This window comes from Esox lucius, chromosome 13 (assembly GCF_011004845.1).
Source record: "Esox lucius isolate fEsoLuc1 chromosome 13, fEsoLuc1.pri, whole genome shotgun sequence".
In the NCBI taxonomy this organism is placed as follows: domain Eukaryota; kingdom Metazoa; phylum Chordata; class Actinopteri; order Esociformes; family Esocidae; genus Esox; species Esox lucius.
In genome coordinates this window covers 14,764,091-14,785,262 of record NC_047581.1, presented here as the reverse complement: position 1 = coordinate 14,785,262, position 21,172 = coordinate 14,764,091, and the positions used below count along the sequence as shown (strand labels likewise).

Here is a 21,172-nt window from a genome sequence, read left to right as displayed (position 1 = left end):
CTGTGTGCTACATTTGACAACAATCTCCCGTATTCTTCATATGAATGGGCTATGGGGTAGGGTGGCAAGATGGAATCCTTTTCTTACAAAGAAAAACATCCAAGCCCGGCTGAAGTTTGCAAAAACAAACATCAAGTCCCCCAAAAGTATGTGGGAAAATGTGTTATGGTCTGATGAAACCAAGGTTGAACTTTTTGGCCATAATTCCAAAAGGTATGTTTGGCGCAAAAACAACACTGCACATCACCCAAAGAACACCATACCCACAGTGAAGCATGGTGGTGGCAGCATCATGCTTTGGGGCTGTTCTTCTTCAACTGGAACCGGGGCCTTAGTCAGGCGTCCGTTAGCAAGCTGAAGATGAAGAAGAAGTTCACCTTTCAGTATGACAACGACCCAAAGCACACATCCAAATCCACAAAAGCATGGCTTCACCAGAATGTGTTTTGGAATGGCCCAGCCAGAGCCCAAACCTGAATCCAATTGAACATCTATGGGGTGATCTGAAGAGGGCTGTGCAAAGGAGATCTCCTCACAATCTGACAGATTTGGAGTGATTTTGAAAAGAAAAATGGGCAAATATTGCCACGTCAAGATGTGCCATGCTAATAGAGTGCTGTAATAAAATCAAAAGGTGCTTCAACAAAGTATTAGTTTAAGGGTGTGCACACATATGCAACCAGGTTATTGTGAGTTTTTATTTTTTATTTTCCCCAAAAATATTTCAATATTTGTTTGTTTTTAAATTGAATTGTTCACATTATAGGTCACACTAAAGGTGGAAAAAGTTCTGACATGATTTATCTTTGTCTCATTCTTTTACATCACAAAAACCTGGCATTTTAACAGGGGTGTGTAGACTTATTATATCCACTGTAAGTACATCGGGTTCAGAGAGGTACTGCCAGTGATGTTACTCTGTAGTATCGCTGCGCAACAGAAGATCACACCATGTGTGAACTGGGGTATGTCCCACAGGGAGGCTTGACACAGTGGAGCCTCACACAGGTCACAGCTCCACACCCAATGGGACCACTGTAGGATGTCATGAGGAGCAGGCAGGAGGATGGGATGGGCCAGAGGGGAGACAGGAGAAGGAAGAGTAGGAGGAGAGACTCAGAAGGAAGGCATTGACTGCTGCCAAAGGCACATAGGGTCACACGGGAAGTGACCACTCTCTCTCCGTTTCCTGTCGGGAATAGCATAGGGGGGCAGCCGGTTCACACGGACAGCATCAACAACTCAGCCTCACTCTTTGGGCTGTAGCCATTATATATACAACCGTAAATGTGTGCAGACTGATGGATGGCTATATGAGGTTGTTTGTGCTGTATGTGGGTGGAGCTTCCTGTGTTGGTTCTGTGGGACTCGTCCACTGGCCCAACCTTCACACTCTTTTTAACGCCCATAATTACCCCTGTCAATACCTCCGGCATAGAAATACAAGCTATAGACCACATCCAGTCCTTTAATTGCGTTGGCTGTTGGACATTCCCATTCGTCTTCTTTTGACAGTTTATATCCCAGGGTTTGCATGTGATGTATTTGATTTATGGTCTGGCAAAGGAGAGGTAATATATTCTGAAGATGACCCTATTACAAGGGGTTTTCCTCATGGCAGTGTCATGGCTATACATCATATCCTGTTGATGGTAATTAGCTGTAATAATCAAGGAAACGTGATTTACAATCTACAATCTGCTCTCCATTGGGGGAACCATTTCTAGAATAATCATGCGTTGGTGAAGCTAAATTGCTGCCCAGCATGTAGCAAGTGTTTAGTCCTGCAGCACATCCACTGATTAGGTCTGAGTCCTGAGAACACACAACCACACACGCACACACACAAGCACTTATACACACTCTTACAGAGGGAAAGAGAGAGTGTTAGTCTGTTGCATGTTAATGTATCCCACCGGACTGAACACTAAGTGATAAAAGCCTTTTTCTGTAGAGGAGCTGTCAGTTCGTCACTTTGGCTCCAGGTACCAAATCAACAAGCTGGATCAAGAATTGGCGGTCGGCAGTGAAACAGTGAACAGGTGATGCAGTAAGCGAGGCTGGTAGAGCCAAAGGCTATGAGTGACTTGAGTTTCATCCCCAAATGAAAAGAGTGACAAAAGGGTGCGAATGAAATCGGAAGGTCTATCAATAGGGCTCCTGAGGTTGTAAAAGTGAGTGAAGATGCTGTCTCTCTGTGTTTGTGTGTGTGTTTGTGTGTTTGTGTGTTTGTAGAGGTGCTCAGCAGCCTTCTAGATGAAATCAGCCATCAAGCCAGGTCCTTTACCACAGTTTGTAGCAGCAGGATATCAAGGTCAGCGCCGCTGCCTCCTCTGATGTTGTTCATTCTCTTGAGCCAGTGGTGTTTGTCTGTATGTCAGTTATCAGCCCCCCTTCCCCCATAATCCCTTCCTTCCATTATCACCTGATGCTCTCCCAAAGGGAGGGTGCGTTTATGCGTTAAATGAAATGGGGGAAGGGTATTGGTGGTCCTGGGTACACGTTCAGGCTGGAGATGGATGGGAAAGGTCCTCTGATTTCCCATGTGACCGCAGTAATGGTATTCTAATGTCGACGCCCATCAGCGGGGGGGGTGGGGTGGGAGGAGGGGTGATAAACTCAACCTCCCCCGTCAGCAACCCAGGGACCCATACCAAATTGTGGCCATCATTTTGCCTGGTAGAATCTGGGTTGCTTTTTATTTCAATGCATGCATTGCTAATTTATTCAGTGAATTATACTTTTAAACTCACGGTTGTTTAAAGCAAAAGTGGTTTAAGATGGAGTGAAGCGGGTTTTCCTGGATGGATGGGTGGATGGGTGGATGGGTGGATGGGTGGATGGATGGATGGGTGGATGGGTGGATGGGTGGATGGGTGGATGGATGGATGGATGGATGGGTGGATGGATGGATGGGTGGATGGGTGGATGGGTGGATGGGTGGATGGGTGGATGGGTGGATGGATGGATGGGTGGATGGGTGGATGGATGGGTGGATGGGTGGATGGGTGGATGGGCGGTGTTCCCCTCTAACCTGCCCTCTCTTCCCCTCCAGGCACCATGAGGCCAGTCCACAGAAACTTCTACGAGCCTTCGTCCGCCCCGGGGAAGGGCGTGGTGTGGGAGTGGGAGAACGACAGCGGCTCCTGGACGCCGTACGACATGGAGATCTGTGTGACCATCCAGAACGCCTACGAGAAGCAGCACCCCTGGCTGGACCTGACCTCTCTGGGTTTCTGCTACCTCATAGACTTCAACAGCATGGCCCAGACCAACCGCCAGAGCCAGAGGAAGCGGCGGCTGCGCCGACGGATGGACCTGGCCTACCCCCTCATCATGGGCTCCATCCCCAAGTCCCAGTCGTGGCCCGTGGGAGCCAGCTCCGGCCAGCCCTGCTCCTGCCAGCAGTGCATCTTGGTCAACAGCACCCGGGCCGCCTCCAACGCCATCCTGGCCTCCCAGCGCCGTAAGCTGTACGGAGGGTCCGCGGGGGCTCCCGGGGCCACAGGCACGCTCACCGCAGTGCGGCAGAGTAACACCTTCGCTGGAACCACCAGCAACATACAGCATAACAACATCAGCACAGGAGGCGGTCAGGCCAAAGCTGAACAGGTGCAGTCGCCCGTGTTCAGCGCCAACTTCTCCTGTTCCCCGGCACTGCCGTCCCTTCCGGCCGCGCACGGCCTCTCCCATGTCCACGCACACTCCCACGGCCACCATGCCATCATCAATGGGCAGAACAACCTGAACCGGCCGGGCACCCAGCGCCTTTCCATGGGTACTGCCAGAGGAGCCGTCCCACCAGGGTAACCATGACGTCAATGATTTGGATTACATTTCGATTGGTAGAAAAGAAACACGTCATTTTTTGATGCGAGAACAAGAATAACGCACGAGGTGTGACAAGAGTAAATCCTGTTAGTCGACACTTTAGTGGTTTTCAACTGGTGGTTCGCAAGTAAAACAAATAGAAACATATAAAAAATATAAAAAAATAAAAAAGGAACATACACCAGGTGGAATGTGAATAGAAATGGTATAGTATAAATCTTAACATAATCTATCAGTAAAATACATTTTTCAATATAAAATTATTAAAAATAATAATATTTTTATAGGTTACATCCAAAGCGACATGAATTAGCAATTTGAATGAACTGTCTTGCTTGAGGACACATAATGTAATAACACCTGCATTTTGTTATAAATTATTACATAATTGAGTGATTATTAAAAATGAGTTTGACTTTTCTCAATGAAATGTAATAATATGGGGCATTATGTAATAACCAACCAAATTGGATGTCTTCATTGGATGTCACCATTCACACATCGTTATAACATAGGAAAGTTTTTTGTTGCTATCATACTGACTCAAAATTAATATGATACTACCAATAAGATACTACCCATCTACTGCACTAATTGTATCTTTCATTCACCTGAAGTACATCAAGTGTCACTGTATTCCTTATCTTAATAGAAACTGTACTTGAGAGTTCAACAAACACAGTATTGGTATACACACATGTCAGGACACACGTGCGTGTGTGCGTGCACACACACACAGCTCTACCATTAAGGATTATGCAAATTTTGACTGTATAGAAAAAGAATCCCAAACAAATTTGCATAACAAAAGACAAATATGGAACAGTAAATTCTTACAATTCTTAAATAAATATTGGTGTAGTTAAAAACTAGATTAAAAATAATAATATTTTTTTTTTAAGGGCTCAAATATGGCTTAACTAAAAACATCCATGGACCGTCTGTTTTTGAGTCCTGAATCAAGTGTTTTTGAGGGTTAGGATACTTTTTAGTTAGACGGGAGTCTGGTCCAGAGATGTGCAGCATGGGTTGCTTCACCCAGTTTAGCTCTGGCACTCACCAGTTAAGCCCCAAGCAGCACTGCATTGTGTTCATTTCTGTGGCTGACATCCGGGTGAATGTGGTCTGACCTTTTGGTCCCTGTAAGAACTCTAGCAGCCGCATTTTGATTAAGCTGAAGCTTAATTGGCGTAGTCAACCCTGCTAGAAATAAAAGCTTTTATGTGGTTATTTAGGTGAACTATAGCGCCATGGGGGGCACAGAGGTCATAGGGGTCTTGTTTAATATTTGGGAAGTTTATTTTAGCATGATTATTAAAATTGTAACTGTGCAGATGAAGACATCTATTTTGGTTGGTTATTACATAATGCACCATATTATTACATTTTCATAAAAAATTATTCAAACTCCCACATTTTGTAAAAATCTGCGCATTATGTAAACATTTATTACAAAATGCAGGGAAATGTATTACATATTGCATTCAAGCTGTTTATTACAAAATTTGGCAAATTATTACCAAATGTGGGTGTTATTACGTAACGAATTAAACATTTATTGCATTTTTGTCAAGTTATTACATAATGCAGTGTTATTACATAATTGTTGTTAGATGGACAGAAAATAGATTTTCACCATTGCGGCTTGGGGAAATCAATCAAGCAACGTTTTGCTTACTGGTCTGATGCTTTGACTTTGATCTGTATTAGCAGTGCTACTTCTCAAACCAGTGTGTCTGTCGACATTCTTTATCAAGACTGAATAATACGGAATTATTAAAAATAAAAAGGGCGAAATGTGATTCCCTTGCCTAATATGATAAGAATTTGTTTTCTTGTCAATATAGCACAGCTTGTTCCGATGCCCAAAAAGAACAACATCTTGCTTGGTTAGCGTAACTGTCATACAACTTCACAAAGCATCTTCTCATGTAATAGTTTGTGTCTGTTGCATTGTTGTGTGTGGCATCACAGACATCTCTCACTCTTCTTCCTCTCTTCTCTCTCTCCTTCACTCTGTTGAGTATCTGCTGATTTACTGCACCTCTTGTTAACTGGGTGATCAATGGCTCTGCAGAGGAAGCTCCAGGTCCTGCTTGCATAGACTGAACTGCCTCGGCTGCTGTTCTTCACTCATCTCTTCCTCAGAGATAGACTGTACCCTATCTCTCTTCACTCTCCTTTCTCAAAACTCTCCCCTATCTCTCTTCACTCTCCTTTCTCTACACTGTCCCCTATCTCTCTTCACTCTCCTTTCTCTACCTTGTCCTCTATCTGTCTTCACATTCCTTTCTCTACCTTGTCCTCTATCTCTCTTCACTCTCCATTTTCTCTACTGTCCTCTATCTCTCTTCACACTCTTTTCTCTACTGTCCTCTATCTCTCTTCACTCTCCTCTCTTTACAATGTCTTCTCAGTCTACTGTCCTCTCTATACGCTGTCTTCTCTACCTCTACACAGGGGAGTGGGGAAACACTTTCCTCTCTGCTCCACATTTGAATCTTAGTGTGGTTGTCCTGGATAAAGAATCTTGCCTCAATAGACTCTGAAAAGCTATCTGTCTGCACTGTGTCTCTCATTTTACCCAGTTAATTTCTACCACATTATTGTGGTTAGCTATATGTGTCCTGTTGTTCAATGCTGAGCGCTGTCTGAGTTTTGGGTGGTTGTTCTGAAGTGTGTTCTTGTGGGAGCTCAAGCCTGTGTACATGCTAGCATAAAGCTGTGCTCCTGTGTAGCCGTGGAAACCCATTTGCCATAGAGGCCAAGATTCACTGGGGAGAAATGAATTATGGATCGAGCAAAAAATGGGAGCTTGAGCTGAGCGATCTGACCCGAGAGCGATTCAGAGAAGGGAACTGGAGGAAAGTAGTGCCTGTAGCTGTAACGGACACCTCAGTCCCTATCCTGCTTCCTTCACTAAAATAAATCCTCTGGTGATCTCATTTCATTCCAGTTCTCTCACACAGCTCACAGGAAGAGACACAGTTAGACAGCGTACTGTCCTTCAATGCCTAGTTCTGTGGAAGGGAATATGTGACGTTGGCAGCTCATGGAAGCACATGACTGAGTGGACAGACGGCAGCTGAATGTTTCCCTGACATCACCTTAACGTGTGAAACAGGCAGGAGCGGGTGTGTTTTTGTGTGTGTGTGTGTGTGTGTGTGTGTGTGTTGGGGACAACTTGTTGGCCCAGTGGTAATTCGTAGCTAAGGGTGCCATCAAATCAGAGTCCTGGAGTTGTCGGAGTGCTCATTTCTCACCTCAGTGTGCAGTGTGTGTGTGTGTGTGTGTGTGTGTGTGTGTGCGAGGGGCTGTGAGAGTCTGTGGGAGAAGACTGAGAGGAAGACAGACAGAGAGAAAGAAATGAGGTGGAGTACAACATTCCCCTGGCGAGTGGCTGCGCAGCGCACGCACAGGATGTGTGGTTTGCAGCACACGCAGCCAAACACAGACGCACAGACACATTCTCACACATTCCCATGAGTGCATTTAGACAGATAACAACGAAACCCACACAGAATAAAAACACTTCAATTTTCACACACCCACACCCAAATATCACTCGAGTCAGCCGTTAGCAATAACAAAGTCCCCCTTCCCCCTAATTTGAAACACAATTTGATACTGTAGTTTGTTTGTTACATATGTAACATTTTTTTGCAGCAACTCCATATTACCCCTTTAAGTGCCCCCATCATTCCCACAGAAACACACTCCAGCTGTTTGGTTCCATGCGCTGATTAACATTAAGTGTATGGTAGAAGCATTATACTTCAAAGCTAAACCCATTGAACAAGATATGAATCCACTGTGTAGACATATCAGAGATGGAGTAAAGTGCACCACCTACTGGTCTGTCCTGACATGTCACGTTCGTTTTTCATTTGCGATTCACTTTCCAATTGGCCTTTCCAGAAGACCAAACGTATCAGAACACTTATGTGTAAAAATAAATAAATTACACTCCAAAACTATGAATGTAATGGTACAAAGAGGAAGAAACTAGACTGGAATAAAGAGCATATTGTCATTTAGGAGAATTTCTAGTGAACCAGGCTTCTGCTTCTCTTCCGATCTTGTGTGTAGACAGTACGGTGCTAGAGTTTTCTCCAATCCTCTGGGACATGAGAGGGTTAGCAGGTGATTTAAGTCAGCAAGCCACTTCCTTATCTTAACTTCCTCCATTCACTTCCCCAACGCATAGAAACCCAGAGAATGTATGTTGTTGTTCTGTGTAGAAAACAGGAACTATCTGGTTTATTTTCTACAGATGGAGATATCAGATGACAAGGCAGGGTAAGAGAGATCGTTTATACCGTACTTGTATTACTATCTCATTTCATTTTGAAGCTCTGAATGATAGTGCAGCACACTGCCCAGCAGTGCTCTGCCCTTGACTGAGTGAGTCTGGTTTGTTGTGGTGTTCATGTCTCCTTGTGTTAAGCGATGATTAACGGCGTCTGGCTCTGCTCAGACTGGAAAGCTAGCTACATTATCTGATGTGAGTATACCATGGAACGCAGCGGTGACTACAGCACTTACTCCGTTCTCCACTGGAGCCCATCAGCCCTGTCTGAATCAAAGGAGAAATAACTGAATAAATCCTAATCTCGTGTTTTGGGAGCGCTTTGCGAGGTGCCTTACTCTTGTTGTCATCTTTCTCTGGGCCTGGCCCAGGGCAGGGGCCGTCTTCCTCCCTCAACCGATGCGCCATTAAGCACTTTTTGAGTTTCCTCCTCTCTACCTCCCCCTGCCTTTTTGGTGCATGATAAACAGATGAGAACATGTAATGGCTCCGTCAGCAGTCTTCTAACTGGGCCTAATTTGGTCTCTGTATCACATTGCTCTCAGCCTAATGAAGTCCTGCTCAAGTCCGTCTTTCAGAGAGAGGAGGAGAAGGAACAACCTCATCTCAAGGGAATACGTAACTTAGTGTACGTAAATCTGTTACAACCAAACTAAATGTTACGTTACATTACATTACAATGCGCTACTTAAAGGTTTCATGTGCTACAGATTTGCAAAAACATATCATATAGTATATTTCAAATTTACAAAAATGTATGAAGTTAGGAATTACTTTGAATGTTTAAGGTTAGGTTGGGGTTAGGCATCACAGTACTGAGGTAATGGTTAGGATTAAGAATAAAATAAAGAAAACCTCTTCATGGATATGATCTTGTATCCGTCCACCATCCCCGACCACAAACCAACAGCCACTGTATTTCATCCCAAATGTGCTTTCTACTCCTCCAAGCAGACAGTCTTTATCCTAACATAATATAGTATGAATTCGGCTGTCAAAGATTTAGGTAAACCATTTTGTGTAGTCCCCTAAGACCAGCCTGGAAGGATAACAGTGGAAGAGAGGGATGGAGACAGAACGGTAATAACAGGGAGCAGAGAATGAGGTTACTAAAGTATTGTTGTCTTCACTCATATGTTCTAACTTTTGTTTAACTTTTTCCCTCTAGAATAATAGTGAAAACATCAAAACTAACTAACACATATGGTATCATGTAGTAACCAAAAAGGTGTCAAAGAAATGACAATACATTTATAATTTAGATTCTTCAAATTTGCCACCTTTTGCCTTGACAGCTTTCCACACACTTTGCATTCTCTAAACCAGCTTCATGAGGTAGTCACCTGGAATACATTTCAGTTAACAGGTACGCCCTATTTTGTGGAATTTATTTCCTTCTATGTGCCAGTCAGTTCTATGCCAGTCAGTTCTATGCCAATCAGTTCTATGACAAACTAGGGTTGGTATACAGAAGACCATCATTATGTCTTTACTGTAGTACTCCATATTGTGGCAAGAACAGCAAATGGCAAATAAACAAAGAGAAATGACAGACATCATTATTTTAAGACATGAAGGTCACTCAACCTGGAAACATTTCAAGAACCTTTAATGTTTTTTCTAGTACAGTCACAAAAACCATTAAGCTGGCTCTCATGAGGCCAGCCGTAGGAAAGAAAGACCCAGAGTTATGTCTGCTGCTGAGTATAAGTTCATTAGAGTTACCAGCATCAGAAATCTGCAATTACAAATGGGAAGCTGTAGGGTAAGAGTTAAATACTCTTGGTGTACAGTATGTGTAACAACACTAAGGGCTATTCTATTCCTGCTAGTGAGAGGAATAGAAAATGTATACTACAGTCATGGACAAAGGTTTTGAGAATGATACAAATATAAATTTTCACTTCAGTGTATTTAGATATTTTTGTCAGATGTATGGTATACAGAAGTATAATGACAAGCATTTCATAAGTGTCAAAGGCTTTTATTGACAATTACATTAAGTTTATGTGAATAGTGAATATTTGCAGTGTTGGCCCTTCTTTTTCAAGACCTCTGCAATCCGCCCTGGCATGCTTTCAATTAAATTCTGGGCCACATCCTGATTGATGGCAGCCCATTCTTGCATAATCAGAATTTGTGGGTTTTTGTTTGTCCACCCGCTCCTTGACGATTGACCACAAGTTCTCAATGGGATTAAGGTCTGGGGAGTTTCCTGGCCATGGACACAACATTTTGATTTGTGAGTGAGCCCACACACATGAATGGTCTCAGGATGCTTTGCAGTTGCCATGACACAGGACTGATGGTAGTGCTCACCTTGTCTTCTCCGGACAAGCTTTTTACCGGAAACAATCGGAAAGGGGATCAGAGAGAAGGACTTTACCCCAGTCCTCAGCAGTCTAATCCCTGTACCTTTTGCAGAATATCAGTCTGTCCCTATGTTTTTCCTGGACAGAATTCTCTTCTTTGCTGCCCTTCTTGACACCAGGCCATCCTCCAAAATCTGATGCACTCACACCTGCCTGCTGCCATTCCTAAGCAAACTCTGCACTGGTGGTGCCCCGATATCGTAGCTGAATCAACTTTAGGAGACGGTGCCCTGACGCCTTCTTCACAACAGTTGAACCTCTCTCCTTGAAGTTCTTGATGAGCCGATAAATGGTTGATTTAGGTGCAATCTTACTAGCAGCAATATTCTTGCCTGTGAAGCCCTTTTTGTGCAAAGCAATGATGACGGCACGTGCTTCCTTGCAGGTAACCACAGAGGAAGAACAATGATTCCAAGCACCACCCACAGTTTAAAGCTTCCAATCTGTTATTCTGACTCAATCAGCATGACAGAGTGATCTCCAGCCTTGTCCTAGTCAACACTCTCACATGTGTTAATGAGAGAATCGCTGACATGATGTCAGCTGGTCATTTGTGGCAGGGCTGAAATGCAGTGTAAATGTTTAAGGGATTAAGTTCATTTACATTGCAAATAGGGACTTTGCAATTAATTCCAATTCGTATGATCACTCTTCAAAACATTCTGGAGTATATGCAAATTGCCATCATTAAAACTGAGGCAGCAGACTTTGTTAAAATTGATGTTTGTGTCATTCTCAAAACTGGGATTAGAGTTTTGTTATTAGATAATAACAAATGAGCTGAAAAGCTCTCTCCTAAAACCTCCTGTCCTATCACATTTACACATTAGTCACAGAGATATTATTTGTCCTGCCACAATTTTTGTGGGGATATTTTTATAAAATGTTCATTCATTTCACTTTTGTTAAATTTACACTGGTGGTCTGAGACGTCACATAGGACAACAGTACTTATATCATTAGTCAAATACATGAAGAACTATGAACCTATCCCCATTACAGCATCATAGAACGGTCTAAGGAGTGTTCTTGTATTTATGTGTTGACATTGTCTGAAAAGTTATTACCAAATCTTTATGTCAAGTTCATTTACCCTTATTCTGTCCCAATGGGGCCAGTGGTGTCAGATCTATCATATGTGACCTTCCAACGAAAGTGCATATGTACATACGGAGACCAAACCACCGCCCCCTCAACAATATATTTACTGAGTGAGCCACATGTAGTTCACTACTCTTAGCTGCCAGGCAAGGGTCCTGGAACTTGTACTGGAGGGAGAGAGAAAGATGTAAAGAACATTTAGAGTACATCTCCTGCCGTTCATGGACATACGTCTTGCACATACTGGAGTACTGTGTAACTTAACATGATGTTTACAGTTGAGGCATTGAGCAGGTGCTCTTATCCAGAGTGATTTCCAGTTAATGCACATATTTTAAGAAGCTGGGTTGAACAAACACACAGCTAAGAAGTAGTAAAACCATTCTATTAAATTAATTAGCAATCAGCAAACGTCCGTGGGAAGAAGAGAGTGGAAATGATTTACTTAATTGATTTAACAAGCATTCGCGAAGGCAACAGAAAGTGGCTGATGTAATAATTAATAGAATATGCTTTTTTTGTTGCAATCTTTGCGTAAGCAGTCATTGAAATAGCTGCCTTTTTTCACGTGGTCCTGTTTTTTCCACACCTACTCTACTGTAGAGTAGTAGAAGCAGCAGAAGCCTGTGGTCTCTAACCTCGATCCTCTGACAGGTGACCTTTCTCTGCAGCGTAGGCTGCCCTGTGTGGGGTGCTCCTTTATCACCAGACTGAGACCAAGGCCAGGATGTCTCAAAAGGGACTTACCAAAACACACAGGCTCATCATAAACCACTTTCTTTGTGCATGGTTTTCTATCACTTTCCACTTTTAAATGTCTTTGAGATTATTGCAGATTCCGTCTTCTGTGTGTTGTTTGTGTGTGTGAGTAAGTGAGTGAGTGTGTGTGTGTGAGTGAGTGTGTGTATGTGTGTGTGTGTGTGTGTGTGGATGCGTGCATTCTGAATCATGCCCTCGCTCCACATTCTGTAGATGATTCAAATTAGGGCTGACTCAATATAGAACTCGGATGCTAAGGCTCCCTGACTGACTATCAAACATAAATCAAGTGCATTTTTCAGTAAGAACAGTAGAATAAACCAGAATGAACCAAGTGCACGTAGTCTTACTGGTGATGTGGTGAATTCCTGTGGGGCCAGGGGCCATGACTTCCTGGGGGCTGCCATTGATTTTGTTAGACATTCTTTTTCAGATATCCTATTACTGAGACACAAGTCGTTGAAAAATTGGCACAGTTAAAAGAAATAACCTTTAAAACTGCAACAAAGGTAAAATGGATAGAATTTTGATGAACTTTGCAGTAAAATAATTATCTCCCCCACCAATGACATTGTTATTTAGGCTTGCTTTCCTGATGTTGTTTTTTTTCAGATCTGTATACTGTATGTTTTAAACATTTAATGAAAATACTTTTTAAAGCCAAACTCTAACTGCATTTAAATTAATTTTTAAATATTTAAAGTAAACCTATGCCCATGGCAAATGTTTTGAATTCAGGTCACTTTAATTTAACCCTAAAATGTTCTCCTGGGTTTCAAGAGGCCAGTAAAAGGTTTTCCGCAAGGTGGGGGGCCCCTCAACCAAATCTCACTGAGCACCACCAAAAGGCGAGATGTAAACTTCTCTGAATGTTATGACACATTCATGGACAATTTTCTACTAGTCAGTAGACTATGCTGAAATATAACTGCAATTCTATTTAAGTGTGGCCATTCTGACAGAAAATGCCTAGTCTTTTGAAAACCTGATGATGTGCCTAGTCTTTTGAAAACCTGATGATGTGCCTAGTCTTTTGAAAACCTGATGATGTGCCTAGTCTTTTGAAAACCTGATGATATCATATCTCTCCATAGAGTCCCTGCCCTCCCTGTTAAGAACCTTACTGGATCAGGACCAGTTCACCCAGCACTTGCAGGTAATAGTTCTATTTACATTTTCTTTGACAATTAGAAATAACCGATTGCTATATCATTGTCTCCCTGTCCCTTTCTTAATATTTCACATGACTTCCTTCCTGTTTGTGTCACAGGTATGACAGGTATCTTAATGTGTGCGGCTGGCTTGCCTGTCTGTCTGACCCGGGCCCCTAAACCCATCCTGCACCCGCCTCCCATCAACAAGAGTGACATGAAGCCTGTGCCCGGAGTCAACGGCATCCGCCGCAAGACCAAGAAGAAGCACCTTAGAAGAGGTATGTGTACTTTATGGATGACCAGGAGGGCTCCTGGGACCGCTACGGGTGTCTCAGACGAGACATTGAGATGATCTGTAAACCTCTGCTGGATACGATGGGAGCGTTCAGGGGCTTGCCAGTGCGCTGAAATTAACAGAGCTATTTCCGACCGCCGTAATTAAGAGAAAAGCTATTGCATAGTGATTGGTAGATGAGGATCCAGGGGTCTCTCTCTAGTGCCGCCAGGTCAAAGACGATTTGATGCCGTGGAAATCATAGGCATTCCCCAGAGAGTCTTTGTCCTAATTGGTCAGTGAGGCTGGGGGGTAACCAGCCCTGCGTTACTGTTCCACCCAGACAAACCCCATGCCCTATCTCCCCCCCCCCCCGCTACATCCTCCATCCCAGGTCACAGACGGGGACGGGATGACACCACAGATTGTTAAATGGGTGGCAGCCAGTTGTGCCTGCATTGATGCAGCACAGAGACCACAGAGCGAGGCATGAGGGAATGAGATTCAGGGTGATTTTGTTCCAGCTTCTGCTATAAAGGAGACCAGAGAGGCCTTTGATCCCGGTAATGAAGCCATCAGAAAAGCAATGCCGGAAAATTGCATAATTCAATCCTATTCCATCTCTCTCCCTATTTCTTTCCCCTTCATCACTTCCTCGTGTCGTTTCTTTTGCTTCAGAGTTTTTTTTCCCTTCCTTCCACCCATCCCCCCTCTTATCCGCCTCTCTTTGCTCCCCAATACACCAACAGAGCCCCTCTGGAAACGTATTATGAGCTGTGAGCTGTGGGGAGGCTCTGTTACCTATGCTAGCCGGTTTTCATACTGGGATTAGCTTTGTGTGGGGGTGACGGCTCATTGTACTGTGTCGAGTTGAAGGTGACCTCCTCTTCCGCAACTCTCTCTGTATTATCCACACGCCTCTTCTTGGATCGGTCTCGTCCCAATTAAGTCGTTCAGTGATCACTGGGCTTCCCTGTCACTCCAATAGACAGGACACACCTTTACTCATGCACTTCAGACTGGTCAGCGTCAATTCTTAGGACAGCATATGCGTCTGTGTGTGAGGGATTGGCCTGTGTCAGTTGTGTCGGTTACAGTTTCAGATTCCTTTAAAGCATGTGCCTTCCCATGTTGTGTCTTATTGACAGGGAAAAACCCGGAGGATGTGGTCCGGCGATACACGGAGAAAGTGAAAGTAGCCCCTGACGAGGTAAGTCTCGGATGACACTCACTTCCATGGAGCCTGCTGTCCCGAGGTGTGGTTGTCATCGGTGCCTGCTCACTTCCCCATCCCAGGACTGCACCATCTGTATGGAGAGGCTGGTGATGTCATCAGGCTACGAGGGTGTCCTGCAGCACAAGGGCATAAAGCCAGAGCTGGTGGGCAAGCTTGGCAAATGTGGGCACATGTACCATCTGCTGTGCCTGGTGGCAATGTACAACAATGGCAACAAGGTGAGAAAGGGCACGCGCGCTAGCGCTTGTTAACCTGTCATGTTTTATGACCTGTCATTTGATGTCATGTGTTGTGATGTGATGTCATAAGATTTGATTGATATCCAACAAATTCAGAGGCAGTGTTACTCTGCCAAACACAGTTCACTAGCATTTTTAGGCGGAACCACATACAGGTGCTGGTCATAAAATTAGAATATCATCAAAAAGTTGATTTATTTCAGTAATTCCATTCAAGAAGTGAAACTTGTATAATTTATACATTCATTCCACACAGACTGATATATTTCAAGTGTTTATTTCTTTTAATTTTGATGATTATAACTGAAAACTAATGAAAACCCCAAATTCAGTATCTCAGAAAATTTAAATATTGTGAAAAGGTTCAATATTGAAGACACCTGCCACACTCTAATCAGCTAATTAACCCAAAACACCTGCAAAGGCCTTTAAATTGCCTCTCAGTCTAGTTCTGTAGGCAACACAATCATGGGGAAGACTGCTGACTTGACAGCTGTCCAAAAGACGACCATTGACACCTTGCACAAGGAGGGCAAGACACAAAAGGTCGTTAGAAGCACCACACCGTAGAAGGACGGGCTTTAGATGAAACCAGCGTTGACATTCTCACACCTGCTGCAGAGTGCTTGCAACCTAATCAGATCCATACTCACCAACTTAATGTCATGGCGCGGGTCCATTTTGAACCATGGCTGTGTCCCTGTCTAGGATGGCAGTCTGCAGTGCCCTACCTGTAAGGCTATCTATGGGGAGAAAACCGGCACCCAGCCCCCTGGGAAGATGGAGTACCATGTCATCCCCCACTGCCTGCCCGGCTACCCAGAGGCCAAGACCATCCGCATTGTCTATGACATTCCTGCAGGCATACAGGTCAGCATGACTCGCCGTGTCCTCCACGCACACGCTTTTCTTCCATGGTCTCTTCCTCTGCACGGCTGTAGAACTGATGCGTCTGATACGAGGAGGCTACAGAGGGTATTTGATGACGTAGTGAGTGTTGTTGAGGAGGTTGATGTGTCCTACAGCTGTGTGACGGCATTCTCATAAAGGGAGCAAGAGAACGATTCACCTACTCTGTTTACAGGCCTGCAGGGGCAGTCTAGTCAAGATATATTTCATACTTTATCCTGATTGCAAAGCTGAGTTCTAATTGAGTATTTCTATCGGGGGGTGGGGGGGGGGGTTGTAGTCTTCACATCCCCTTTACATTCATCTACATTGACAACTGTAGTCTTCACATCCCCTTTACATTCATCTACATTGACAACTGTAGTCTTCACATCCCCTTTACATTCATCTACATTGACAACTGTAGTGTTCACATCCCCTTTACATTCATCTACATTGACAACTGTAGTCTTCACATCCCCTTTAAACACATCTACATTGACAACTGTAGTCTTCACATCCCCTTTACATTCATCTACATTGACAACTGTAGTCTTCACATCCCCTTTAAACACATTTACACTGACAGCTGTAGTCCTCACATCCCCTTTAAACACATCTACATTGACAGCTGTAATTCTCACATCCCCTTTAAACACATCTACACTGACAGCTGTAGTCCTCACATGCCCTTTAAACACATCTACACTGACAGCTGTAGTCTTCACATCCCCTTTAATCACATCTACACTGACAGATGTAGTTCTCACATCCCCTTTAAACACATCTTCACTGACAGCTGTAGTCTTCACATCCCCTTTAAACACATCTACACTGACAGAAGTAGTTCTCATATCCCTTTTGAACACATTTACACTGACAGCTGTAGGTTTCACATCCCCTTTAAATACATCTACACTGACAGCTGTAGTCTTCACATCCCCTTTCAACACATCTATACTGACAGCTGTAGTTCTCACATCCCCTTTAAATACATCTACACTGACAGCTGTAGTCTTCACATCCCCTTTCAACACATCTATACGGACAGCTGTAGTTCTCACATCCCCTTTAAATACATCTACACTGACAGCTGTAGTCTTCACATCCCCTTTAAACACATCTATACTGACAGCTGTAGTTCTCACATTCCCTTTAATCACATCTACACTGACAGCTGTAGTTCTCACATCCCTTTTAAACACATCTACACTGACAGCTGTAGTCCTCACATCCCTTTTAAACACATCTATACTGACAGCTGTAGTTTTCACATCCCCTTTAATCACATCTACACTGACAGCTGTAGTTCTCACATCCCTTTTAAACACATCTACACTGACAGCTATAGTCCTCACATCCTCTTTACACACATCTACACTGACAGCTGTAGTCCTCACATCCTCTTTACACACATCTACACTGACAGCTGTAGTTCTCACATCCCCTTTAAAAACATCTAAACTGACAACTGTAGTCCTCACATCCCCTTAACACACATCTACACCGACAGATGTAGTCTTCAAATCCTTTTTAAACACATCCACACTGACAGCTGTAGTCTGCACATCCCATTTAAACAAATCTACACTGACAGCTGTACTGATTGCAATCATACAGTACATGATCAACACAAGCTCTGCATCACCTGGTATGGCAGTAAATTCATTTTTTTCTGTAACATTTGAGAAACGTGTTTCTGGATGATAAGTGAAAAGGTTCAATTTGGCAGTGGCATAAATTTCCCCAAAAATTAATGCTTTGATAGAGTGCAAATACCCACCAGAGTAGTCTGACTGCCTACTAATATACAAGCTTGTCCCAGGGGCACATTTGACATTTCCCTCTGACTGAATCTTAATTGAAATAGAAAAAAGTGGCGCCCTGGTGGTGCAGCTGTCTAAGGAACTGCATCACAGGGTTAAGGGGTCCACCACAGTCTAGATTCATGCCTTGACAATGCTGCTTGCCGCCCTGCGGCCGGAACTCCCACTTGGTGGTGCATATTGGCCAGCATCGCCTGGGATGGGGGAGACATTGTCATTGTGTTCTAAGACTCCCTCAGGCTGATCGGCTACCTGCAAGCTAACTTAGGTTGTTAGTTGAGTGAGCCTGACCTCACACATCGCTTGGCTTGACACCTGATCCGTTGGGAGTTGTTGCGAGGAGAGAAGGCCATAACAACATTTGGATATCACAAAGAATGGGTTGTCACTTTTCTTGTTTTCGTCCTACTCACCAGACCACAGAGCATCCCAATCCAGGGAAGAAGTTCAGCGCTAGGGGCTTCCCCCGGCACTGCTACCTCCCAGACAATGATAAGGGCAGGAGGGTACGTTTTCCACTACTGTTTATATGAGATGAACAGTTTCTCCAATTATATTATGCCGTAAACTATTTGTGGACTGGAAAGAGCAGACGTTGTCTACATTGAATGTGTTATGTACCCGGGCTCTTTTTGTCCATAGGTCCTGAAACTTCTCATCATGGCGTGGGACCGCCGCCTCATCTTCACAATCGGCACGTCCAGCACCACAGGTGAGTCAGACACGGTGGTGTGGAACGAGATTCACCACAAGACGGAGTTTGGCTCCAATCTGACTGGACACGGCTACCCGGACCCCAACTACCTGGACAACGTCCTGACAGAGCTGTCAGCGCAGGGGGTGGGGGAGGACAACCTGAAGGAGTGAGATGTGGGGAGGGGGGCAGAGAGGCCCCCCCGAGGACCAGCGCCCATATATGTACCTGACATAGAGTCTCTGAATAAAGGGGCTATATGTAATACCATAACTGACTTTCAGTCCCCACTCCCAAAACGGCCCCTCAGATTCTGTATGGTGGGGGGGGGGGGGGGGGGTCAAGGGATTACCACAAATGGCATAGAAGTGGTCAAGTCATGATTTTGTTCCACTGGCATTTGCATTGACCTAAACGTAACAGTAAAACATTTCTGACTGCAGTGTCATTGTCTATGCCTTGAGCGTGTGCATTTTTGCCCAATGTCAGCCTGATAGGGTAGATATATGGAAGGACAGGATTTGAAATGTTGATCTCAGTGTTGTAGGGGTTTAGACATTGATACACGTAAAATGTTAATTGGTTTCTCTGAGACAGGGTATTGAACTCCGTCTTCTGAACTGAGGTTGATTTTTGGGACATCTTGGCACTGGAGGAGATTTGTCTTGTTTGTGCTTGACACCAAACCAAACGGCCCAGATTTTGATATTGCATTTGAATGCTGACAGCTTAACTGCAACTTTTGCGAAGCAGTTGGCTAGAGCTCTACTTGCTCTAGCTGTCTGTCCCCATTGGTTCTAGTTTTGGCATATGTGTATTTTTTATTTTTTATGGGATTTGTCAAGTTGTAGTTGGCGTTTCTGTTGATATCTTCAGGAGAATTGTAATATTCAGAATTGACCGGTATCATTTTAATAGCATGTTTGCTGTTCCGGAGCCGGCTCTTATTAGTCCAATTCACGCAAAATCTATACCTTTAAACTTGTTGTGGAAATGCTGTTGTGGTTGATAGTGACAGTCTTTTGAAAGTAAGGCTTTTCGCTTGGTGATCTCTTGCACCAAAACTGACCTGAAATGGATGCTCACAGCTATGTAACCTTCAGGAACGAGAGGACATTGCAAATTGGCTCATAGGGGGTTATTTTACAGCATTTGTTGCCACTGGCCAAGTCTGAAGGTTCACCTGAGAGGAAGCTTTTTGAAGTGAAATCTGAACATAGCTTCATATGCAAGCATCTTACCGACCAGTTAGAGGCTTGTTAATAATGTGTGCTTCTGGAAGTTCAGATGTGAGCCAGTGGAGCACATCTCGATCCGAACCAAGGTTAACCTAATTTGTTTTGTTGACACATTGATGACGCTGACCACTGTGAATAAGCTCACCTTATTATTCTCCCTACAGAGAAGGCCCAGGCAGTGGTTTGATCTATCACACTCACAGCACCTTGGCATGTTTGTGTGTGTGTTTGTGTGTGTGTTTGTCCGCGTGCTGTGGCGTTAATAGGCTCTTTGGCTCTCTAGTCCTTGAACAGAGAGGAACATGCACTTCTCAGAGAGCAGTGTCCTCCTACGAGAAAGTCTCCCTCCTCACCTAGGAGATCCATCATACAGAGCTGCCCACACGCGCACACACGCGCGCACACACACACACACACACACATTGTGATGCACTAGCCCCTGGGGTTCTTGTATGCTCTGCAGTGCTGGGCTGGTTGCATGTTGAGCCTCTGCAGCTCCCTGTGCTGCAGCCAACAGACTCCCCTTATACTGTCAAAGCCTTCTGAAGGCTCTTAGGTCTCATGCTGATGTATGGGTGCCTTTCCTCCGCAGCCTGATGAGCTCATTCTCCTGGAGGATCACTCAGAGTGTTGGTAAATGAAGTAGTGTGCTGATATTCCACTGGGAATATCCACTCATTTGGCTACCCTCCACCGCCCACAGATTATGTGCCCGTAAGTTAAAGAGTTCTTAAAGGTTGTAGGGCTTGATTTGATTCGGTTTAAAGTTGTTAGTGTTTCTGTGTTAGCGGAAACTGCATTATAAACAGAGACGGAACCAGAGCCAGATGGCCCACCGGATGTGTTTTACTTGGAGCCAAAAATACAAAAAAATTGCATTGTTTAGAGTGCAGGGCAGACTGAGTTACTGCACATGTGCTTAACTGAAGATGTGTTCCCTATCTGAAAATGCATACTAGAAGGAGCCAATAGGATCTTGCTAGCTTGTGCTATGCCCTGCCCACTATGCTATGGCCTCTGTTTTGCCCACTCTGCTTTTCTAGTCTGCCATTGGAAATAGCTTGTGGTCTACATTTGGCTTGATCTTGGCTGTAACCTCTCCATACTCTATGTGGCCTCATTCCAAAAGTAACCTTACATATCAATTTTGGAACAGTGGTGAACTTCTGCCATACAAATCGAATCAAGCCCTAAGTCTTGTAATGACATCTTGTGATGTTTCTTTTCCTAAAATAACACTTATTCATTAG

The 21,172-nt window shown here is 44.1% G+C and overlaps 1 protein-coding gene across 3 annotated transcripts in view; it reads left to right on the top strand.

Moving 5' to 3' along the window:
- dtx1 (deltex 1, E3 ubiquitin ligase) overlaps positions 1-19,221 on the top strand; it is a 43,943-nt gene extending 24,722 nt beyond the window's left edge. For 2 of the 3 annotated variants that reach the window (XM_010895078.5, XM_010895079.5), the window contains exons 3-10: positions 3,056-3,806; positions 13,467-13,528; positions 13,643-13,804; positions 14,949-15,010; positions 15,097-15,255; positions 15,985-16,146; positions 18,407-18,496; positions 18,633-19,221. In XM_010895078.5, the coding sequence (XP_010893380.2) occupies positions 3,056-3,806; positions 13,467-13,528; positions 13,643-13,804; positions 14,949-15,010; positions 15,097-15,255; positions 15,985-16,146; positions 18,407-18,496; positions 18,633-18,857 (1,673 nt within the window). In that variant the 3' untranslated portion in view covers positions 18,858-19,221. Of the gene's footprint in view, positions 1-2,056; positions 2,315-3,055; positions 3,807-13,466; positions 13,529-13,642; positions 13,805-14,948; positions 15,011-15,096; positions 15,256-15,984; positions 16,147-18,406; positions 18,497-18,632 lie in introns of those variants that run through there. The other variant, XM_020052767.3, reaches the window with a different exon arrangement.
- Positions 19,222-21,172: the final 1,951 nt, after the last annotated feature.